This window comes from Ursus arctos, unplaced genomic scaffold, assembly GCF_023065955.2.
Source record: "Ursus arctos isolate Adak ecotype North America unplaced genomic scaffold, UrsArc2.0 scaffold_7, whole genome shotgun sequence".
Classification (NCBI taxonomy): Eukaryota; Metazoa; Chordata; class Mammalia; order Carnivora; family Ursidae; genus Ursus; species Ursus arctos.
The window spans coordinates 5,064,400-5,089,591 of NW_026623089.1; the positions used below are offsets into that span (position 1 = coordinate 5,064,400).

The 25,192-nt window shown below is 47.0% G+C and overlaps 2 protein-coding genes across 5 annotated transcripts in view; one reads left to right on the forward strand and one right to left on the reverse strand.

Moving 5' to 3' along the window:
• DOCK1 (dedicator of cytokinesis 1) overlaps positions 1-25,192 on the reverse strand; it is a 493,249-nt gene that overhangs the window by 241,129 nt on the left and 226,928 nt on the right. The window lies entirely within an intron of this gene.
• INSYN2A (inhibitory synaptic factor 2A) overlaps positions 8,790-25,192 on the forward strand; it is a 41,824-nt gene continuing 25,421 nt past the window's right edge. Inside the window, exon 1 of the mRNA XM_026494392.4 lies at positions 8,790-14,189. Within this exon, the coding sequence (XP_026350177.3) occupies positions 12,949-14,189 (1,241 nt within the window). The 5' untranslated portion in view covers positions 8,790-12,948. The remainder of the gene's footprint in view (positions 14,190-25,192) is intronic.

A 25,192-nucleotide genomic window follows, 5' to 3' on the forward strand; every position in this document is an offset into this window, starting at 1 on the left:
ATGCTTAATAAATATTTAATGAGGCTATTAGCAATAAACGTAGTCAATGATTTTGTTAGAAACTCGGCGAATCCAGATTGGACGATAATTTTTCTCTTCCACTTCAAGTTCTACCTTTTTTGTAGTAGAAATCAAGAGGAAATGCATAAGAAGGTGGTAAAAAGGAAGCCTGCTTCTAGAAATGGACATTCCTTACGTGTGGCCGCACAGTGGTGACAAAAGCAAAAGGTATCAAAGATTTGCGGTTTTCTACCACCAAACTTAGCCTTAGGGTTTTCTTTGGTAAAAATTCACTTGGGTAGAAGTTGAGTCTCCAAAAAAGAATGTGTTTGAGTTTAATGGCCTAGTATTAGAATAAATGAAATAAACAAGGAGAAATGAGAGATTCTAACTTGCCTCAATCACACAGATTCAGTGGTCTTATAGCCCAAATGCTGCCATTTTTGGTTGGAAGGAATTTTCATTAGAGCTTTACCAAAATACTGGAGAGCTCACTGGGTCAACTCCAGACGACCAGAAGACTTCTGTCTGCCTCTCGGCCTTGACCTCACAACTCAATTTGACATCATGACATCAACTCCATTGATCTTTGGGGCAGTGCATCAGTTTGTCACTTCTTGTTTACCAATACCAGAGTGGTGCGTAAAGCCTTGCTCTTTGTCTTTTTCGTTGTTGAGATCACATGGCACAAACGACCAGTTTCCTATTAACCGCGCTCCTTAGTCTCACACGGCTCAGGGAGTGTGGACAGGAATCACGCCCCAAAGTGCGTGCTCCATGCAACTGTCGAGAATTTGAAATTTAAAAAATGCCGAAAAGATAAGTTCCTCAGCTTCCCAACCATATTTTTCGTTTGACTTTTCCGGTCGCCGACGAGCCCAATGGTAACCGCTTTCCTCGATCACTCGCTGTGTGTGTTTGTTTTAATGGTAGTTGTCAGCGCGGTGGCTTCACAGATGTGGTTTCCAGCTTTGCTTAAGTTGCTTGGTTCTTGCTATTTATATTTGTCTCCATATATGAAGTTCACTCTCCTTTAAGTGTAGCTCTGCTTTATTTATTGTGTCTATCGGATTTGCTAGGGTCCCACAAATACCCAGGGTGAGGCTGAATGATGGAATTTATCACATGGTTGGAATACTGGGTCTGTGAAAAGACCACCCGGTCTTACTGGGCAGGGGGAGCACGTGGGGCAGGCACGCTGCTCCGTGGCGCAGGGTCAGCTGCTGAGTGAGTGGTGGAGAGTGGACTCGTCCAGGGCTCCGGGCTCTCAAGACACACCTAGCCATCACGAAATTCTACTTCAAAGCACCAGTTCTACGTCTAGACCTGAAGACTCAGTGAGAATGACCAAGGGCATGCCCAGCTTTAAATGAAAAACTAGGACAACTGTCTACTTTAATGGGACATTCAAGGTTGGAACCTGCCAGGTGGTTTTCAAGCATGTTTCTGTCCAGGAACATGTGGTATCCAGTGTCGTCCACACATAGAACGTGTTCTAAGCGTGTCTGTCCTTGTCAGCACCCCCTTTGTCTCCAGCAGCAGCACCACCAGGACCCCAGACTGAGGGTTTCCAAGGCACCGACCTACTGTGCCCTGGTCACAGATAGAGCGGCGAGAGCAGTGTCCAAGCGACACCGCCTGCATCTGCACTCCCAGTTCAGCCAGGTGCTGTCTGTGTGGCCATGGGCACGGACTTGCCTATCGGTGCCTCGATTTCCCCTCCTTTATAAAAAAATGGCACCCTCTCCTTCACAGGGTGTTTGGAGAATGCAATGCAAGAACACACATATAGAGTGCGAGACGGCACCTGAGCCGTGCCAGGCACCACGAAAGGATCAGCTCTGACTTTACCTTCATTCCCCCAGACTGTATAACGAGCTCCGGATTCTGGGCTAATTCAAGAAGGGGTCAGAACTCAAAATCAGGTAGTCCATCTCTACACCACAGTTCTTAAGGATCATATGAGACTGCATAGCCAAGGAATTGCTATGTCCAGAAAGAAATAGGTCATCTTGAGTAACCCCCCCACCAATTTATAAAATCCTATATGGAAAACCCAAAGGTAAATCATTCTCTGAAAAGACCGGCAACGTACTAGGAACTGATCTCAAACCCCAGATCCACGGTTCGGAAGAGCTGCCCCCAGGCACGGAATTCTTAGGAAGGGACAGAATTCTAGATATTTTTGCACCCCAGGCAGAAACATCCAAAGAACAAAGGTGCGAAGAGCCTCACTACCCTGGTCTTCGTTCTGTTAACCTGCCAGGCAACAATTTATTTGGACTCCGCCATCCGATAATCAGTCCGCATGGCAAACAAAACCAAACAAAACACCTGTATTTTGAACCCTGACAATGACCGGTCACTAACTGTCCCTCTGAGAGAATGTGAATCTCTCCCCACTGCTGCCCCACAAGCAAGGCCACGGACAAGGCGCCCTGCTGGCCACGGCCTGGGCAGTGGTGGTGATCAGCCCAACACTTGGCTGAGCCCCAGGTTCACTCTAGACAAAATGCAAGGGGCCGGCGTTCCTTGCTCCCCTGGGACATCACTCATTCTTCCCTTCATTCAGTAAATATTTATGGGTGTCTCTATGTGCCACGTGTTACTCTGTGCTTCAGCGATACGGCAGAAAGGAGAAGAGAATGAGGGGTGCCTAGTGGTTCCTCAGCACAGATGAATTATTACATTGATCTCTGCTCTCCTGTCTCCACATCTCCATCCCCAGAAATTCTGACTGACCTGGACTGGGGTGGGGACTAATCTATGCTTTCTAGAAAGCCAGGCTCGGGGGTAGATTCCTTCAGGAAGATCACATCTCCCTGCTTCCTGTGGGAGCACAGTCTCCCTCCAGAGTCTCTTCTCCTACATAACTGGATATGCTTTGGAACAAAAAACAAAACAAAGAAACCAAACGTGTCCAAGGTTCCACTTCTTTAACACCTATGCTCCCGCCCACAGCTTCAAGAAGGCCAAAGCCTAGAGGGGTCCCTTCAGGTTTTGCAAAGATTTAAGTTTTCCTCTTGAAAAGTACTTCTAGCATTCTGATGTACGCAGACTCGCTTCCTGGTCATCGGTACTGCTTTCTCACTATGCTAACTTCTCCTCATGAGCCTACACGATCCGTTCCCGCTGTCCTTCCATTCCCTTTCCCACGTCCCTTGTGAAGGAAGAGGCCGTCCGATCCAAGGAGGTTTTGGAGAGATTAAAAAGTAGAAGGAGAACACAGAAATATAAACTTAAAATAGGATTATTCATTAAATGTAACACTTGCACTTACTCTGCTGGGGGCTTCCTAGAGCAAGAAGCCGTATGATGTCCTGCCTGGGAGGCCTGTCCTAGCCTGAGGAGCTGCCAGGCTCCATTCTGGATAGGGCAAGAAGGGGCTGCTCCAACAGCCCGTAGAGAATCCAAAAGCTGTCAGCAGAGGCTCTAAGTAAGTAACAGCAAGCAGGATGTGATGCGATTTACTGCAACTAACTTTCCTGAGGACCACCCTTCCTCTCCTGTGTCTGTCCGCCTGTCTGTGTGGTTCTCACCCTCCCGTTCCCCGCCTGTTCTCTTGCTCTTCCGATTTCTCCATTCCCCTTTTCCTTTCTCTCCACGTTCATCCCGAACAAGACATACTGTAGAATTCTAAGTATTGATCATATTTATTGAGTACGATTTTAGATAGCATGTACTCAAGTCAAAGTAAGGAGAAATGAAAGTTATTTTTTTAATTCAAATGCTCTGTGCCAAACATTCCCCTCTGAAGTAACCAGACTCATCGGTGTGCTTTGGACCCTCCATGGGTTCCCCCCCTCCACCTCACCCCGCAGGTCAATGGCTCCTTCTCTATAGCAAAAACCAGAGTCCGATTAGAAGGCCGAGATTAGCAAAGACTCCACACTTAAAAATGACTTTGTCATCCCAAGCTCTTGAAGTTTCTGGATTAAATTCTTCATGAATTTTGCCCCTACCACGTCCCACTCTTGAGCACAGAGCTGGATGATATAAGACCTGATGGACTGGTACTCCCCAGCAAGTTCTGTTTGCTACAACACAGATGTCGTAAGGGCCCCACCATACTGCATGATTAAATATAACATACAGTTGGCCCTTGAACAACGTGGGTTTGAGCTGTGCGAGTCCATTTATAGGCGAGTGTTTGGGTTTTGTTTTTCAATCCAGTACTGTAAATGTATTTTTTTCTTCCTTAGAAAATTTTCTTGATACCATTTTCTTTTCTCCAGCTTACTTTACTGTAAGAATACAGTATATAATATATATAACATACAAAATATGTTAACTGACGTTAAGTTATCGGCACGGCTTCTGGTCAACAGAAGGCTATGAGTAGTTAAGTTTTGAGGGAGTTAAAAGTTATATGCACATTTTTGACCATGCAGGGTTTAGCGTCCCTAAGTCTCATGTTGTTCATGGGCCAACTGTACACACCATTTCTGGACCATATGCTCATTTTGTGAGTGTATGGCTCATCTCGTTCTCTTCCGTAAGCACAGAAGGAAAGGTTACGGTTAATACTGTATAACACTCCAACTCAAGACAGTTATGCCAAGATTCACAAGATTAGAATCTCTGGACATGGTTTTACTTATTAACCTCAGAAAACCATATCCCTCTCCCCTTCCACTCATCTAATTCCTACCCAGATTTCAGAAAACAGCCACATTCCCCCTGATCCGAAGAGCCAGGTGACACAGAAAGAATCCTTGGAAGCCACCAATATGGTATACTCATCATAAGCCTTCTAAAAATACCAAGGGTAAGCCCCCAGCTATGCGGACACTGTGATGTATATCATTATATTCTTACACCAATTAGCAAGTATCAAAGCTGACTGAGTTCAGGGGAAAGGAGGTGCTTAGAGGGACCTCATCTATAATCACTTATATTTGTTTACGGAGAGAACTGACACACATCAAAGAGTGACTCATGCATTAGGCCTGCTCTTCCAAGGCCCCCAGGAGGCCCAGTGGGCTGATGCGATCCAGAGATGCGTGTCTTTCCCCAGCACCTGGTATGGTGCCGGGTCACCCCAGACACGCAGGTGCTCTTCCTCATGTCAGTGAAGGCAGCAGGAGGACTGGAGCAGACAGAGAAGGTAGGAGTAGAACTGGACTATCACAGAGGCCACCAGGGAGAAGAGGCTGGGGCCACAGTCCTAGAACATAGACCATGGAAACTGAAGACCCAAAGCAGGGATAGACCATGGCATGCTCTAGAGACAGAGCAGGAACGTGAAGCCTGGATGACCAGGACCTGCAGGATGGGGGGCAGGGGATGTGAGAATGCCAAGGTCAGGATGGGAGCAGTGGGAACAGAAAGGAGGAAGCGAAGAGGTAAAGCAGTAGGAAGGAAAAACAAAAATCAGTGAGACCTAGAGAAGACTGGCTTTGAAGAACTAAACTAGAGAATGAATCAGAGCACTGCTAGTACCCATTAGGGTGCCCTCACAATAGACAGCAAGGGACTCTCCACCACCCTAAATTGGGGCATGGGTCTTTTGACCCCCTTGCAAGCCAAGTTCAGTCCTGCATGTAATAGTGGGTGCCCTTGCTCCATGCATGGCCAAGGGGAGCATAGCAGCTATGTTTCTGGGTTGAGTACAGTCCACCTCAGGGTCTTAGGTCATGGCCCATGGCCTCTTGTTAGGATTCTATACCTAGGCTCCTGGGGCAGTAATTTTTCTACGTTTTGCTGTCCAATTCTAAGTAGAAGCTGATTATAAGAAATGCTCATTTCTCCCCATCTTTCTTGGCTTAGCTACCTCTGCATTAAACTCAAGACCCTGCAAAGTCTACGGTTTGGCTAGACCAGGGAAACACAGGAGATGCACTATAGTGAAAAATACAAGCGTGATCCGTTTTGATGGTAATAGACGGGCGCTCACATAGTCTTGCCAGAAAGACAGATTGCATCTTCAACTCTAAATCATTTCAATTGCAGTGACTGGTTACCTCCACGCAGAAATCCTGCCCTGGGTGTTCCCAAATGGTATCCTGAGATTCGACTTCGAGAAACAGCAGGGAAAACATATACTCTTTTGACGTAGTTTTGTGGGTTTTTTTGGAAAAAATCAATGTTCTAATTTTAGCTCAAGGATATATCATGAGTGAAAACATGCTGTTTAGTAAAAAACATACAGATTCGTCATAATCAGTAAGGCAAAACAATCTCAACGCTCATTCCGCGATGTACATGTTTTCAGTCGAGATTCCCATGAAGTCTAAGCAAGGGAGGCTACCTCTTCCACAGCCTACCAACTCCAACTTCCTAGCGTTGGGCGCCAAACTGCCAGCTGGTTGTTGCTTAACTACCTAGAACCATCCAGGCAGTAGGGTAGATGGGACATTTGCTACGATAATCTCTCTGTACCCGTGAGCTACATGCAAAGCAAGAGCTCTTACATTAACAACTTGTCTAGTTTCCTGGGGAGAAGTGAGGGGCAGGGAAATTAGTTCCTTTTCCTAATCTTACATGATTTTGGTGGGTTGTTGGAACCAGTTTTTCTGGACTCTCTGTGGACATTATTAGTTAGCAAAGCTAACTGCCGCAAATAATGGTCCTTTCCTACGCGGATGTAACATCTCACTTGGAGGAGGCATTTTTCCCAGTTGATTTTCGCCAACATCATAAAATTTTGCTAATTCATTTCTACTCATTTAGATTCCATTTGGACAGAGGATGAGCAAAGGTTAACATCAGTGTAAGCTGAAGATCAAAGAACTAAGTAAACAGTGAAACAAATGAAGAAGGAAGTCTGGTTTGTGGAAGAGGGCCATTTTCTGGTGTCTCTCACACCTCCACGCCAAACCCCAGCATCGGTGTGGAACACGGACGGTTCCCTTCCCCTCATTACATAGCTCCCCACTCATTAGAGACAGGCCAGTGATTTACAGTATGTGGCTGAAGTCATCGACGATAAGTTTTCTGTTGGTGGCAGTGTGTTTTCTGAAATCGCGGATATGCATGAACGGGGGGCCCCCGCCTAGGGTGGTTTTCCTTCTGCCTCGAGCTTGCATCGAAGCTGCACGAATGCCCCTTTTCCCTACTTCTGACTGGACACTCATCCGCTCTTAATGGCGGAGGCCTGACTGCAATCTTCACACATCAAAGGAATGGGGCCTGACTTGGCCGCCTTTCCTCCGACTCCGCAGTGCTATGGAACGGCCTCCTCCCTCAGTGCTCAGTCGCCGAGGGGGTGTGTTTTCATTCCGTTACCCCATTCCAGTCCTCTTGAATCAATGACCTTTGAAGAAGTGAACAAATGTCTGGAAAAATATCATTTCAGTGTATTAAAGGAAATTAAACGAGATAATGAATCTAACTAAGGCACAGTCTAAAATCTATAGCGGTTCGCTTTGCCCTGAGGAAGGGAGGACCTTCCATTCTGGAAGAATCAATCGCCGCCTATAAAATAGGCCTTAAAGTTAACTATTTCACAACACAGATGAGTTCGTTTAATGGGTGAGATGCTGTCTTCCTTTCCTTTCCCTCCGGGAAGCTGAGTGTAAAAAAAAAAAAAAAAAAAAAAAAAAAGAAGGGTAGGTTCGTTGTCCCCCCTCCCCCGTCCTGACTAGCCTAATGCTCAGGCATTCCCTCAGCATATGGAATAAAATGCTGACCCAATTAATCTTGAATTCCAGCCAGCATCTGTGACTCCAAGGTGTCTCAACAGCGGGGAAGCCACTAGAAAAACCAATAATATCATACAGTCCCCTTCCAGACTCTTCGGATTGCTTGCCTAGCTCTTTTGCTCTCTCCCCTGACTGATGGGACACTAGGGGGTGTCTGGGCAAGGCCAGCACACTCACCGGCCCCCGCGGCCAGTCAGCTGCACCGTGCCCCACATCTCACCGCACGGGGCCAAACCGGAAACCTCTCAGTCGTGCGGACACTGTAAGAATGGAGCTCATCCAGTGGAGAGTATCCTGTCAGTTGTGGAGATCCCACTTTACTTCAGAAAATAAATGCAGATGACACGTCAAATCCATTTTATTTCTAATTAAAACAGATGGCAGATCTCCTCCCAGCAGTGAGTTTGCTCATGTACTGACATATCTTTGACTAAATGCTCCTTCTCCTAAGCTGTCTGTGCACACGTACGTACACGTATGTACATGCACTCTGCATATATACTACACACGCAAACACCGTCAATCCTCTGAAATTCACTTTCTTTCTTTATTCAGAGCATCTTCAAAACAATAAAAGATGACCTTTGGGAGACTGCATGTACCCAAATCTAATCATTTCTGGGTTTTTCTTCTTCTGATCCGAGTGTTTATACTGTCTAGCGGCCTGATCCTGTCATCCTGCGTAAGGTGTGGCCTGACATTGCCCTGGGGTTTTTTAATTGGCGAACCGTAATATACTCGCAGCTCCCCCAACAAAACCCAGAAAGCAGAAGGGAAGCTAAATCCAACAAAAACCGGAAAACAGAAGGGAAAATAAATCTCCCAAAATGCACTATCTTAATACCACAATGATGACCATGTTGGTTCATTTTCTTCCAGTACAATTTGGGAGACTGCTTTCTTTCACGTAACATGATTTCATAAGTGTTTTTCTATGATACTAAATAATCTTTACAATTATCATTTTAATGGCCGCACTGAGTCGATGTACACCATCGTTTACTTAACCGTTTACCTATTGTTAGGCATTTAGTTGCTTCCATTTTTCACTCCTTTAAGCTGGAATGAACATTTTTATAGAAGCTATTAATTTAAAGCAGCATGCAGAGAGGACTCTCCATCACTAATCTAAAAATACAGGGTTTATATATTTACAACTCACATTTGATTATGCACTTTAATTGGAGGGTAATTAAGACATTTGCATTCCGAACAGCTCCTCGACACCAGCTCTCCCCGAGCCAGACGGGCTCAACCGTGACTCGCCAGATTCACCTCAAGACGGCACAGTCCGATGAATTCCAAAACACAATTTTCTTATGAAAAATAAACTTTATGAACTCCCGCTGCTTTGGAGCCAAGAGATTAACTCCAAGAACCAGAGCCCATGGTCCTTGGAGGTGACACCGCCAAGGCGAGCCGTCCCGAAAATGCCACTGTGTCTTCCTGAGGAGTCCAGCACTCCCGACAGCCCTCACTGAGTCTGTGTCCAGGGCCAGGTGTGTTCCTGGGACCTACCTGCAGGTGCTCTGCACAACCTGCACCCAGATACCCCGTGACAAACAGGCCAAGGAAATTGCTCAGACAGGTTCCAGCTGCTGGATGCTTTCTGCAGTTCATTGCAGGGCACTGCCTTCGAGCCACAGTTTCCTGGGGCAGAGCAAGGGTTCAGTGCCTGGGATTTAGAGGGATGCAGGGAGTGGCCCTCGAGCTACATGACTCCCAGCAAATTACAAAAAAAAAAAAAAAAAAGTCTGGAGCCTCAATTTCTCGATCTGCAGCTTGAGGGTGGCAAGAGTGCCTCCCCTGTGAGGCTGTCCTGAGGGTCAAGGATGAAATCCAAGTGCAGCACAGAAGATGCTGGCATTTGGTGAGGAACAGAACTACGTATGGACTCCACCTTGATATCACCTGTAGCAGAGGCACACTCATTTGCTGAATGACTGTATGAAGGGATGACAGATGAATGAAGTGTGCCAGAAGGTTCAACTTGGGGGATGTCTTCTGTTAGAACACCCAATTTCCTTTCATGACAAAACCATTTCCTTAATAATCACTACCAGCACCCCCACCCCAATAAACAGTAAGTGAACACCCTGGGAAGGTATAACCATTTAATATGAAAGTAATTCTTAACATCCAGGAAAATTCCATTCTAAAGCTTTAGAAAATGCTACCCAGCCATCAAAAGGAGCACAGATGTCCATCTGAAGTCCAAATAAGTCAACCTCAAGAATCCTTCGACGTCTTTCTTATCAGTGGGATGAGGACAATTCAATTTCTACTACTTGAAAAACGAATTCACCAACAGACTACCCTGAGAGAAAAAATCCTCTAAGTATCACCATCATTTTTACTAATAAGAAAATGATTTTTATATACTTAGCAACTCCCTGTAAAACAGAGAAGAGCTTAGAATTGCTTTATTATTATTATTTTGCCACTGGCAATTAATTTTTCTGATTTGTTTTATTAGTTCGATGGTTGGATCCAAGATCCAGAATATCTTTCCAAACCAGCAGACTGATGTAAGAAAATTATTTCAGTGCAGTTCCTGGCAAATCGCGATGATGAATAGCATGGTAGGACAAACTTATTCAGACACACATTTTTCAGGAGTGGCAGGGAAAAGGCTGAAAAATTACTAGTAAATTGCTTTTTGTAAAAATGCTCTCCCTTTCAAGTTTTCCGTGGTAGGAAGGTCTTCTGCAGAATGATGGCACAATATAGTCTGACATAGCTGGACAACAAAGGCAGTTCAAGAATGACTATGAGATAGGAGGGTTAAGATTTAATTTTCTCATTACACCCCCACCGCCCCCATACCCTCCCACACCACGTCCTTTTGTGTATATCATTTTAACCTGTTGGGGTAAGTATCTGTAAAAGATATATATTATCTCTCCTTAGCAGGCATGCTCCACACCCCACCCACTATCCAGAATCTAGTCCTCCCAACACGGGGCCAGGACATGATACAGCTCTGGTCTGTTCCTTTCCTTTCCTGGTCTCTCCACAACTGCCCGGTGTTTCCAGTTTCAAATTACAAAGTCCTCCAGCTATCTTCAGCATCCAGGAAAGCTCTAAAAGCCAAAATAGGCTGATTCTCTGTCTTCTCCAAACTACCTAAGAGAGCGACTGTTTGGGGTAATTCTTTTGTCAGAGGACACACAGAGCAGCAGCGACATGAGGATGTGGCTCTCTCCTGGCTCAGCAGAGAGCTGGGGAGTTCCCAGATCAGCTCCTCAGGAAAGGCACCTTCCAGACCACCCATGCCCCCGGGTGCCTGGACAATGCCATCTGTTCCCGGTCATTCACTCTGCTCTCCCAGGCCTTCCCTTTCAGGGACACACTCCAGCTACCCAAGATGAAAGGTCCAGAGCGGTGGTCCTTACCCAGAGATGGCTGTGCCCCTCCCTCAACCCCCAGGGCCATTTGGCAATGTCTGGGGGCATTTCTAGCAGGCACACTGGGAGGGTGCTCCTTAGTCTAGTGGGTAGAGGCTGGGATGCGGCTGAACATTTCTACGTGCACAGGAGAGCAGAGCTGATTGCTGTCCTCCAACAAGATTGCCAGTTCATCACCATGGCATAAGTGATGAAAAAATGAAGTTCTCTCTAAGTCTTTTGTTCAGGATCTCTACTGGAGACCTGCAAAGTGCCAGCGCCATGCTGGCCTGTGATGCAGAGGCCAGTTGAACGGAGTCTCCCGACTGCAGGGAGGGGAAGTTCTAGAACACACTCTCACACGGGGGCTCTGGGCTTCTCCCCACTTTTTTCCTTCACTGGACGATCATGCCCACTGGCCTACAATCCTAACCCAGTAAGAACTAAGGATATGGGGAGGTGTCCTGTGTGTTTGTTGGACATCTGACACTAGGAGAAACAGCATGAACTCAGGCATCAGGGAGGTCAGGATCCTGCTCCTTACTGTACGTCCTACTTGCTGTGTGATGTTAACAAGTGACACAACCTCTCTGAACCCCACGTTGCTCCTTCAAATGGGCTGCAGGGCACTGAAGGTGTTAGGTATCATCTTCACACATTAGTGGAGCTCCCGGTAGCCCACACACTCACTGACTTCTGGACTGGCCACCACCAGTCACCCACTTCCTTGTGACATTTCCAGAGAAGCGCTGTTGGAGGTTTCAGTTCTAGTTCCATGGGCTCCTCCTAGGACAGCCCGAAGGGTCTGTTACTGTTCAGCTAGCTCATGCCTGCGACCTGGCCTTGGACACGGTGCTCCAACGCCAGGCCCCTGCACACCGAAGTCCCTCCCATCTGACTATTTTCTTCTCTAACACTAACTCACAAGCAACATAACTACATTTTCTTCCTTTAAGTTCAGCCCGCAAGAAAATTCTTCCACGTGCAATGAGCAGCTGTGAATCTGCCTGATAAAGTGAAGGCATTCACCCCACTGGTATTCCCCAGAGGGATCATCGGCCACCTGCACCTTTTCAGATGCATTTAATAATTCAGCCCAAGATGAATTTGCATGATTAACATAAAGCCTTGTGATTTTATTTTCTTTCAGGATTTAAATACTGAAACAACCACCATTGTTTTCATTTTCAGAGGTTGTGATCAAAACACAAAACTTGATTCTAGAATGAATAATTTCTTTAAAAAAAAAAAGTATTTTCAAATACCACTCTCCATAGAATGCAAAGAAAGGAGCTGTAGATGCAGGGAAACCCACGTTCTCTCCAGGGCTGGTGTTAACCCATTAGAAGCAAGCCACACCACAAAGATGAATCCTTTCTGGTCCTCCCATCGAGCAGTATGCCCCACCATCCCATGGCATCCATAACGGCTAAGACAAATAGATTTATTTCAGTCCCTCACGTAGGGCTCTCCATAGTTATCTGATCGGGACCTAGAATCTCCAGTAAGAAAACAGCAATTCTCTTGGATTCCAATAATAGATTAATCACCTTATCCTCAAAAACTAGTAAAAACCCAAACCGAATAAGATGCGTGTAGAAAACCATCTGCCTATGAAGCGTATGTGAAATGATAATTTGCAAAGCGGAAGAGGCAGCATCGTTGGGCTTCTTGATGAATATAGTAAAACAGGTTTGTCTAATGGGGAAACATGCATTACTATCAAAAGAAACGAGTGTATCCCACATGGAAAAGCAAGCAGGCTTTAATATCTGAGAAACATTTCAAGCTGTGCCTGCCAGCAATTCTCCGCCTGTCTGATTTTCCTTAACATAAAGGCCAACCTCACCTGTTTAAAAATAATTAGGAAGCAGGCCGTAGTAACATTCGCTCGAAGTTTGTGCTGCCTGTGTGTTCGCATGTGTGTTTCGATTGCACTGATGCCTGTGTTGATGTTTCTGAACGCAGGAATCATGGTCAGTAAGGAAAGCAGCAAATGCGTACTCACGACATCAGAGAGCGAGGTGGAGCCTGCCGCCTGCCTGGCCCTGGAGATGAAGTATGCCCTGGATCCCAACCGGCAGATTAAAAAACGGAATAAAGCCCTACAGGTGCGGTTTAAGGATATCTGTGAGGCGCAGAATGAGCAGAGGGACACGCAGCTCTCGGCGGGACAGCCGGGCGAGAAGCGGGAGGCCAAGCCCATGTCCTACAGGGCAGCCTACCGCAAATACATGACCGTGCCCGCTCGGAGGTCCATCCCCAATGTCACCAAGAGCACAGGCGTGCAGACCTCGCCAGACCTGAAAAAGTGTTACCAGACCTTCCCTCTGGACCGCAAAAAAGGGAATCTCAAAAGCATCCCCGCTGCGGATGCCTTTAAAAGTCAAAACAATGGGTTTGCAACGGATGTGAAGGAGAAGCACGAGGAAGGACCAGGAGAGGAGGCCCGGCCGTGGGGTGCCGGCCAGGTGCATAAGACGGCAGCCTTGGTTTTCCACTCCAACGAACACATGAACGCATTGGACCAGCCTGCCGGGGTCAACTGTGCAGAGCCATGCAAAAACCCTGATGTGCACAGCTGCCGAGATGAGCCTCTCCAAAACTCTGCCCGGCCTCCCTCCCAGGAGCCTGATTACCAGCTGCATGGGAAAGCAAAGCACGACAGGGCGACACCGGACACCGAGGAAGCTGCTCTGTCGGCCCACGGGACCGTGTTTAAAACCGAGGTGGCCACCGTTTATGCACCTGCCCCCAGCGCACAGGCCCCCGAGGCTGCCTTGTCAAACTCTGCCGGCACGAGCGAGTGGCCCCTGTGCCTGGCAGCCGACCAGGAGCGGAGGAGGGCCTCGCGTCTCAATGGGCTCCAGGGCCCCCAGGGCCCCGCGGCGGCCTGCTCACCCCCGATGCAGTGCCTGTCCCCCGAATGTAGCGAACAGCCCCCGCAGACTCGAGCCCCGCCGGGGGAGGAGAGCCAGCCTTGCCCCACGGCCACCGCTGTGGGTGAAGAATGCCGACAAATCGTGCCTCACACGGAAGTCGTCGATCTGAAAGCACAGCTGCAGGTGATGGAGGACCTGATCAGTTCCAGCCAAGAAACCATCAAAGTGCTCTTGGGGGTCATTCAGGAGTTGGAGAAAGGAGAGGCCCATCGGGAAGGGTATGTATGCCCACGTTTCTCATGAAGCTGTGCGGGCTCACCACCCCCAGGGTCCCTCCGTAGCCTCCAGTGCCCAGATCCGTAGCGAGACTAATGCCAGCATTTCTGTGAACAGGTGATAGTCTGAGGACAGCGAGAGTTCAAAGGGGTCCCAGGTTACTTTATGAGGCTAGGCTTCCTTGCAAACTCGCCTTAAAGATTCACTTGATGGTTGGCATTCATCTGTCTGGCCTGGAATTCAAATCCTGTATCTCTATTTTGAATGCATGAATTGATGGGTCTTAACTCTGTATGCCCTAGGACGAAAGGTTTACGATATGGATGAAATATCATAGGTACGCCAGCACAAAATATCTAAGTAAGAAACTACTCGCCTCTTAGGAATCACATTACAGAAGAGAAAAGAAAGAACTGAAATGGCATCCTGCAAAGCAGATGCTGCCTTGGTTACATTAAATCATTAGAATCACATTGATATTCAGGACGGTACAGGGTTCCACACAATAGAGGATATGTTTCTCTGTCCTGCTGTGGCGCTCCTAGAAGCAATGCCCACCCTCAGGCAAGCCCTCTCTGTGTGTGATTAGGAGACAGTGTCTTTCCTCCTGAGTGTCTTAGTGCGGAGCAGGCCTACAGAGGAAATCATACCCAGTCGGCAGCCAAAACCGTCCAGCCTTGATAACAGATTGCTAAACTTTGTTTCCCATCTTTTGAACTTGAAATTGTGCAGCAGCAAATTTAAAAGCAAATGACCTAACGGTACGATGCTAGCCTTGAGCCCCTCCGCTAGAAAGGCTTGTGTGGGCCTGGCAGAGTGCTTTGCTGAAACAAGAGTGCCAGCAATGCTCCAGTGCCAAGCTTCTCAAAACAGTGCCCACGGCTTATTGGCCTTCGTCTTGACTGCCAGGTTTTCTGTTTCCCATTTCCCCTTGACACTGTCTGGATTCCCTGCAGCCCCTGATCTGGAGGTGGGATCTGAGGGAGTGCCCTGCTGCCTGATGGGGTTAGATCCCCCTCCCCGGGAACCCTACTCCTGGTGAAGTGAGCTAGCAGCCAGTATGAAGGGAAGCTAAGTAATGCATCGCCAGGGTAGCAAACCACTGGTAAACAGTTTCCTCAAGAGGATTTTTGTGGTTCAGTTATACGGGGTTTGTGTACTGCAGACAAGGGGGGGAAGAGTCTCTACTGTGCAAGGAAGCAGGTGAGGCTCAGTCCCTGGCTCCAGAGGCAAGATGCCTGGTGCAGGTTCTGGACCTGGTTTCTGCTTCTCTGGCGCAGTGCAGGCGGCCCATCTACAAGAGGAGTTGATCCCCAATAAATCCACTCCCCCCATACAGAGTATTGTTTCCAGTCCATGGCATTCAGCTATTGGCCAATCATAAACTAATCTATGTGGAGATCAGTGGTAACCTAACATTACAGAATGCTTTCAAAAGGCCTCTTTCAGTCTTGGGTGTACATTTCCATTTTCATCCCATTTCAGTCATTTAGACTTGAATACACACGCATCCCGAAGCAACACACTCCAGTGGGTCTACAAGCGACTGGTCCATCAGGAGACCACATTCCCACAAAAGAATTAAAGGCCCAAACAGGGACCCGATCACGGACTTCAGTACAGCTTGTAGTGACTGAAATCACACAGCAAAGTAGGAAGATACCAACATTACTCACTGAGGGAAAAAAAAAGTCACCAAATGGTATAAAGCCAAATGTATATGCTAAATCAATGTGTATGCTCACCAGGGTAGGTGCCGAACTAAAACCCTGCCAAGGCTGAACGCCCACGAACACCCCAGGAAAGGAGAACCACGTTGAGCTGCAGGCTCCTTACACTATTCAAACAAGCGCAGAGATTTGTTTTAAATGGGACCCTCTGAGTTCTCTGCAACCTGGCCAGGCAACACGGTGCTTCTGCACTTACCGAGACACCTTTAGGTGGGAATTCTGACGCCGAAGACGTGGGGCAAGGGCTACACCCCTCTCTACCCCATTGCTTTACCTGTTAAGTTGGAGATCATCACTCATCCTGTAGATGGAGGGAGAGGATGATGTGGGGTGACCCTCTACTGAAGTCAGCCCAGTGCCAGGTGCATCAGAACAGGCTGAGTTCTACAGTGGCATGGGTATTGCTTGGTCTGGCTGGTCAAAGATGCTGGGGTCTGGGGAACACTTAGCAGCCCCACATCTGAGTCCAGTGTGATGAATGTACCCTCCACACTCCCAGCACACAGGCTGCCGTCTGTATTCTTCCTACAAGGCCTGAGCTGCCCTGCTCCAGGGCAGTACCCACCAGCCACAAGTGGCTACTGAAATTCAAGTTCAGATTAATTACAAATGTGAATTCAGTTCTTCAGTTGTACGAGCAACATCTCAGGTGCCCCAGAGCCATATGTGATGACGGGTCACTGCATAGGACACAGAGCATTGCCATCATCACAAGAAGTCCTTCAGCCCGGTCTCCCCCAAACGGGACACAGTGCCTGCCTCCTAACCATGTGGGGACTGAGCAACACAGATCAAGGCAAAGGGTGAGCTGACTTTAAAATCAATCCCTAGTTCAGCTGCTGCCTGCGTAGGACAAGCTCGCTGCAGAAAGGCAGTTCCATATCCCACATCTGTTCTAGAGCCTTCCTTCCCACCTCTGTCTCTGAGCGCTCTGGACTCAGATCACGGTGAGTCAAGTGGTTTCAAACTCCAAGGCCACCCTAAGGTGGCCCCTCTTGCCAATGCCCGAGGTCACTGAGGTGGCCAAAACGCTCATTTCCACCACACTTTTCAGTGTCAGGATGTGAGGGGACAGCAGCCTCGCAGGCGCACAGAGAAGGAGCAGGCTCCTTCTCCAACCCTCTCCTGGGTGTGTGAGGCCAGCACAGAGTGGAGGGTGGAAGACAGGTGTGCTGCTACATCTTTATCAACTGGTTTGGGGGGGCAGGGGGGATAGCATTTGCTGATTTCCGTGGTATAAATACTGCTACCACGGCCAATTTCAACCAGCTCACAAAATCCTGAAACTTCACCATTCTGCTCCTCCGAGCACCAGACTGTGCCCCTGACAGGCCTGCCCCCAGACAGTCACTCTAAAGGAGGAATCTGCAGGATTTACTTTATGAATCCCACCTGAGCCAGGGAATAGCTGTTTTCCTTGCATCTCATGGCAAAAAACAAAACAAAACCAACCAACCCAGGAAAGCTCACTCTACTTTCCACAGATTATCATATAGTCATTATGTGACATGACAGAGAATTTCATGACCAAGTTACAAAGATCAGTAGAGTTTTCCTTGGAGAATATTCTAGAGTTTAAAAAGTCATCAACAGTAGAGAATTACACAACAGAGCTGGGTAAAATCAATTTCTCTCCCCCCTTCTACCCTCAATTAAGCATGGAGAGCCTACTAGGTAAAGAATTTGCCTGCATTGGGAGGGGACCCAGTGAGGACAGGTATCTTATGGGCATGTGAAGCCCATGACTTTGAATCCCAGGGACAGATTCTGCCTCTACACCCCCATCGCACAGTGAGGCCATGGGCTTGCGCTGGTGTAGGATGTTAGGACAGAGCCAGGGAAGGGCAGTACTCTTTGAACTTGGCTAGGGTCCATGGGGCAACTTACGTTTCTTGAAATACACTGACTGTATAACCTTTTTTGTAGGACTTTCTTTCACTAGTGAGTTTGTGCAAACTGCATATTGAGTCTGTCAGACGAGCCTGTTGAAGTTGTTCCTCTGTGCATGGGAATTCCTGGGTCACCAACCCCAACCACATTCAGGAGCTTCCAAATTATTTTTCATGCGAATTCATTCATCTCATTTGCTTATGCCAGTTTCCAAAAGCCCTCGGCAGAGTGTTTTCAGCATAGGGAAGTTACTGAATCTCAGGGAGCTCCAATTTCATCTTGTACCAAACAATGCTACTAGAAGCTTAAAGACGATGTCTACAAAGCTAGTCGCAGAAAGCAACACACAGCAGGCACCGAGGAAAGGCCACGTCCTAATATGAGCATTTCAGAGGATCCATTCCATAAGGAGGTAGCTGTGCAAAAAGTATTCAAAATCCTGCCTTTTAGAGCCTTGTAAAACGTTCGGGCAGCTCCCTAACATCGCTTGCTTTATGCAGTGAGGGCAGCATTTGGTCACTGTGCTGGTATGAATGCCAGGAATTATCCTGCTTATTTCAGAGCTCTCAGTATTATTCTTGTCTCTTCCCAGGAAGTTCAGGGTCATACAGGCTGCCTCAATAGGCCACTAATGTAGTCGTTGAAGGCCGAGAACCAAGCAAACAGGGCACTGAGTTTAAAAACCCAAGTACTTCCTGTAACAGCCATTAACTTCCCAGAGCAGACAGAAGTTGCTGGGCAGGAGACCCTTTGACCCATGGGCTGCAGTTCTGAAGCGCTCCTGGTGTGCACGGACCAGCAACTGTGATGAGCACTCCATGGGGAGACGATTATTTACTTCTAAGACTGCACCCCAACACTGAGTGTCTTCATGGGTTTGGTGGTCAGTGACAGCCTTATGAGATGGCTATTCAGAGAAGACCTGAAAACCACATGAGACACTTTAGTCCAGCTATCATGCATGAGGGCAGATCTGCTGTTGCCCAGAGTCAAGTAGGCTCCTTCACTGGTCACATCTCTCCCAGCGTCAGCTGGGTGTTACCTGCAGGCTTGGGTGTTGGGGGAGGCAGGGAGAGAGCAGAACCCAGGCCATTCCGGGCCGTCAAATGTGATGGATAGGCAGAGATGAAATCTGGAAGCCCGGAGGCTTTGCAGCTGTACTGAGTCAGAGCAAATATGAGACCATCACTTAAAAGAAGCCAAACCTAAACAACAAAACAGCCCAAAGACTCCAGGAGCTTGCAGGGAGGGCTGTAAACCCAGGGACCCAGTCCCCCGTGCATCCCCGCTATCACTCCTGGGGTCCTGTCCAGCCACTTCAGCCTCACCGAGAAAGAGTATTTCTCTGTGACGTGAGGTCCAGGGCACATGGGGATAGCAAAGACAAATAAGCCAAGGGAATCCCCCCGAGATCGGGCCCTTTGAGGGCAGTGCTCACACTGGCTTTGAAGACAAAGGAGGTAGGAATAAAGACCTGAGGGCAGCAACAAGTTAATGCAAACCCAGCATGGAAACCCTGTGTTGTTAGCCGAGCTTTGCTTTTCTTTTAATCACTAAAACAAGGGGGCTGGCCACACAGCGGGTGAAGGTATGTGCAGATACTCACATCTAGAGGGGGAAAAAAAATTCAGGCTTTCAGAATCTGTGGTTATTTGAAGACCTTAGTGTCACCTTTTGACCTGGCAGATGTTGGCACGCTTTTCCTATAAAGGGCCAGATAGTAAATATTTTCGGATTTGAAGGCCACAGCGTCTCTGTTCAAACAATTGCGCTTTGCCACGGTATCATGAAAGCAGCCATAGACAGTATGTGTACAAATAACGATGGCCGTGTTCCCGTGAAATCACACACAGAAACAGCCAGGAGCAAGGTCTGGGCCATAGGCGGAGTGTGCCAACTTGTACTGCATGGTCTGGTAAAGGTGGGGTTTACTCAACTGAAAACCAGGTCAGAAGGTGGGTGCGGGACAACCCCAGGTGTGTGACTGCCAGACAGACAGGCGTACCATTCACACACTTGTTCAGAAGGCCTCTACCAAGAGTCTTCTGTGTGTTGAGCCCTGTGCCAGGCAAGGAGGGGATACAAGTCAGATGAGCTCAGGCCCCCCTCTGAAGCGTCCCCAGGTCACTGATGGTCCGTTTGTTCAAGCCTGCACCTGACTGTTCATCCTCAGCCCATGCAACGCTCAGCATTCTGCCCGCGAACTCCCTGTGCATTACTCACGTCTGTGTCACTTGTATGTAGAATACATACATGGCAGCATTTCTTTAAAACATGAAGAAGATCTCACTCTCCCACGAGCAGGAAGAAGAGGTCATCACAGCACATAATTGTGCACTGTGACCTGCCGTCACCTAGATACTGAGGCTACATGGAAAAAAATGATACACTTGCTTTATCTTATGTCCCTGTATTGACAAATCACTCAGAATCAGGCACTCTTCAGATGGACCTGTCAGGGAAGGAGAAATCTCTCTGAATGTTCCTTAATTATCCATGCCCAAACAGAATAAATACTGCATCACAATTACAGAGGAAGCATAAGGGGACAATTGAAGTCACAGAGCAGAAAGACCCAACATGGAAGTCCTTGCACTGCTGGGGCGGGAGCCAGGGCACGAACGCGGGAATCACCAAGCTCTCCGTGTGAGATTCTGACGAGCAACTTCCCAGAGCCCTCCCCCACCCCCAAGAGCTGAGGGAAAAGCTGGGCACAGTAAGGCACTCTCATCTCAGTGTGACCAGGCACCCTCTGGAGGACTGCTTGGCTTGTTCTGGCCAAAACCCACCCACTGATTGAGATGGAAGTCTTCCACCTGGTTAGCTGGAAGGGCCTCGTTTTGAAGAGGGGAGGTGGGTGGCATTAGTGGTTCTGTAAACAACCCTTGTGGGTCTCCTCTGGAATGAATGCCGTGTGCTGCCTTCCCAGGCGTCTGGCACGATGCATCACAGAAACACAGGGCACTGTGAGCAGCGTAGGGAAAGCAGCACCCAGCATCAACATTGGGAGCGAAAAGGTCCTCCTCCCCTGCCAAATGCACTCCTGCCCCTGCGCTCCCAGTCTGAACAGGATGAAAATGTCAGCACTTCATTTTCTAATCTTCTTGATAAATCAGTTTCAGTGTCTCTGCACATTTGTCGTCACCCAAACATTCCAGCCAGCCGACTGAGGCCTGCCTTCCGCTCACTTCGTGTTTCCATTTTCTGGGAATGAGATCCAGGAGGGGAGCCGAGTGGAACGACCGGGGCTCTGCAGTCAGCCAGTCCTGAGCTGGCAACTTTGCTCTGCCCCTCTCTCCCCTAGCTGTGCTTAGGCACGGTTAGTAACCTCTCTGAACTTCAGCTTCTTACTCTATAAAAATAGAGCTAAGAATACCTGCCTCGTGGGCTTCTCAAATACAGAGGACAACGCTCTCAATCCAGGGCTGTGTTTGCACTCAGTACAAGTTACCTCCTTCCAAGTTACTTTGTTACTGACAAGCAGCCTTTCAGATTCTCAAGTGGGGGAGGTAAAGCAAGGGCCAAGCCTAAACACTTTCAAGCCAGATTTTCCTGCTTTATGATATGGGCTGGTTTCTTTCCAAAGGTTAGGAGGGAGGGAGGATTACAAAGAGAGACATCAGCTCTGTATTCGTTTTCAGAAACATGCACAGGCCAAGAGGGTCTGGCGTCATGGAAAAGGCAGGGTGTGGAGTCAGGAAACACGGGTTAGTCCTTGCTCATCCTGGCCAAGCCTCTCCCAGCTACCTGTTCCCCTATGAAAGAAGGACCTTCCAGATGAGACAAGAGACCTCACGGCTCCTTCCTGCTCTAAGAACAAATCCTCCAGAGAGGCCTAACAACATCATCATTTCAGCCACTACCTTATATAAAAGTTTACAGAGAGAGAGAGAGAGAGAGAGAGAGAGAGAGAGGGAATAAAGCAACAGAGCCCTCTCTGCGGACGTCCTTCAGTAAATGCGTCCAGGGATCCTATCGTATTTTCTTGTCTACTGACACTTTACTTCTTATCTCTTCACCTGCTATACATATGCTCGAATTGGCTTCTGTCCTTTTTGGCTGCCATCCTTTGAAGAGATTTCAGAAACACCTTTCTGTTTTCTTTTTCTGTTGCAACTAATGGCTTTTATAGATTTGTGATCAAATATTCAAGAGTAAAATCTCAAGTATAAGTTACGTTTTATGATTTTGCAATGGAAGCACAGATCGTGTACTATCCAGCATTCTCTTCACTTAATGCACAGGGGTGTGGTCTTTTCTACAGCTTATATTTATAGAACTTTGTAAACACATTTTTTTTAAGTTCTTGAAAAATAATAAGGCTTTCCCTCCTTAATACGAAAAATGAAGCAAATATATTTGTAAGAATATAAAATACATTCTAAATTCTTGCTTTGGGCTTCATGTAGGTATCACACATACTTGAAAATGTAATTTAAATAATCTTCCTGTGCAGAATGCCAAAATAGATTTCAAATACCTCCCCGGCCTTTTAAGTTGGTAGGTGAATAAATGCCTCACCACAGAGTCACTAGGTAATCCAGGCACCCCATTTGCAGATAAAATGAGCAATTCAAGGCATGACATGAACATTTATGGATTTGTGTCCCAGAATTCAGGTTTTTTTTTAAGAGATGAAATGCAGTTCTAATTTTCAAATACTTTTAAAAATTTGATACAAATTCTGCTAGGCTATGCCAAAATGACTTGAGCTCTGTTGCCCATTGGATCTGTGGAAGAGTTCTGGGAAGTGAGTGTCTCTGGGCACAACACCCTTAAAATCCACCTATTTTGAGCACCTCCAACATGGGAGCATTCTGCATTGTTTTACTGAATCCTCAAAATGACACTAAAGGTAGGAATTACCTGCACCAGAAAATTAAAGCCTGGCTATGCTCGTTGGCATCCCCAAGGTCAGAAGGCTGTGAGAAATGATAAAGACAGACTTCACATCTAGATCTCCGTCAGGCCTGAGCACCCGCTCACTCATCCTCTGAAAATGGCAAACCTGCTATGTCCACACAGAATTAAAAAGCAAGCATTTTTGCTGCTACTGAAAATCCGGATTCTTCCTCTAACATGAAGGGCCTAAGACGCTCTCGTGCCCAAAGCTGGTGAGATCTTTGCAAGCTCATGTTCTGGAGAAAGCAGAAAGCACCTTTTAAAGGGATCCTAGTACTAAGGCATGTTTTTAAGGATACATAAGTAGTGAGAGGAATGTCCTCTGTGAGGTAATTAAAAAAAAAAAAAAATCAAAGCCGCTGATCTTGAAGTCCAGGGACCTGAGTGCCAAGCACAACGTCTATCCAGAGGCAGCCTTCCCGGGAGGCTCTTCAAGGCCTTCAGGTACCATCCAGCACGTCAGTGGCTCAATGAGTGACTGCCACGTGCCCCGCTGGCTCTACCTTCCTCAAATGTACATCTAAATTCATGTGAATCACAAGTTGGAGGAAAGTTTTCAATGCAACAACCACAAAAAGTGTGTATTCTAAAGGCTGGATCTGAAAGGACATTTATGAGAATCGAGGTCCTAGTCATCAAAATTGGAGTAAATTTTTTCTCTCGACATCTCACTGGTTGCAGCAGTAGACTCTCTCCCCAGATACAAGTCTCATAATTGGACATCGAGAGTCTTATAAATGATGACACCAAAAGTTAAAGATTTTAATCTTCAACTGCAAGAGCTCTGAAGCGATTGTTTTAAAAAAACAGCACAAGGTCAGACTTCTGAAACAAAGCACAGACACTTCACAAAGATAGGTCTGATTTAAAATTAACTCAACTGCTCTAAAAAAAAAATACATCAAAAGAAATTATAAATCAAACATGAAGGGCTCTGTGGATATTTATGATCAGAACTACTAGCAAATGCACATTAATGCTTTCAAATTACAACCTCTGTAAGTCAGACTCTACACATAAGATAACGAGTGAGGCAGAACCACAGTGAGCCAGAGGAAGACATGCTTTAGGACAACGTACCCAGATCCCTATTCTCATTCTAGGTCGGTAGCCACTGCCACCATAATCCATTTTCATTAATTTTCAATAAATTATAGCTTAAGCTTTATCTGTCTTCCAGGAAAATAAGTTAATCAACTCAGCCTCCGCTCAGCCCCAAAAAGTTGTTTTCCTTATTAATAGCTACTCCTGGTGCCCTTTGGGGCGAATGGCTTGTTTGTCATCACAGTTACCATTTTGCAACATAGGAATGTAAGAAAGCAAATGCAAGCTTTGCCCTGTTTGTAACCTAACCAGGCAGTCCATGCACAAAATAATAATTACTATCTTCCCCAATTCCTTCCTATGATGATTTTATATTATGGAAATATGATGATACAACTCTAAAGAGAGAAGTCCTGCCCTAATAATAGTGTTTATCTCTGCGTCTGTCTAGGTCCAAGTCTGCATGCATTTCTGACAGTAATAATAATGGATATTCAATAATAATAATAATAATATATTCCTATTTCTTCATCATGCATGGCTCTGTGTAAAGGGACGTGAGCAGGGAGGTGAGGCAGAGCCTTAGGGAGATGCAGGGAGGCGCTGTCGGATGTGAGGCAGAGGGCTGAGGGAGAAGGAAGGGACACCAGCTGGCTCCCAGGGACTCACATGCGCTTGAAGCATCACACTGGCTGCCATGCGCCTCCATTGGCCACCATTTTGTTTTGCTTTATAGTGAAAACAGGCATTGCAAGCTCCCCTAAAAGCCTTAGCCTCCTGAGAATTATAGGGTCACCACATTTGGGGAGTTGCAAGGCCAATAAAATTTAATTTGTCAACACCACATAAAGAAAGCAACTGCATTCATTATTAATCACGTGTTTGTTTCTCACTGAAACTCGTTCACCAGGACTGCTTCTGAGATAAAGAAATGACATTTCCCGGGGATGAGGAGGGGGCTGGCTGAGGGGCAGGCTAAGCCATTTACTTTAATATCTGGGTGTGGAAAGCAGAAGATGACTGACCTTTTCCACTTGTTGGGGAACTTTAAGGTGGGATAATGTTAATACTTTGAGACAGATGTTCTCACCTGATCCAGCTGGAAACATCACAAAGCTGACCGTCTCTTTTCATTTCAGAAGCACAGGGTGTAATGTCAGTTAACCCAGCAGGATACTCACACAGATTCTTCATTCATTCATTCATTCATTCATTCACTCATTTTCTCATTCATTATTCAAAAACTATTTCTTGGGCATCCACTATCCTTCGCGCCCCTAAGTGAGCGCTGAACGTTCATCACGGAACAAACTGACAAAAATCTCTCCCCTCATGGTGCTGACATTGTCAGGGGGAGACAGACTGAAAGCAAAATAATAACTAGAATGTATGGCGTGTTCCATCTGATAAGTGTTGTGGAAAGGCTGAAAGCAGAGAAG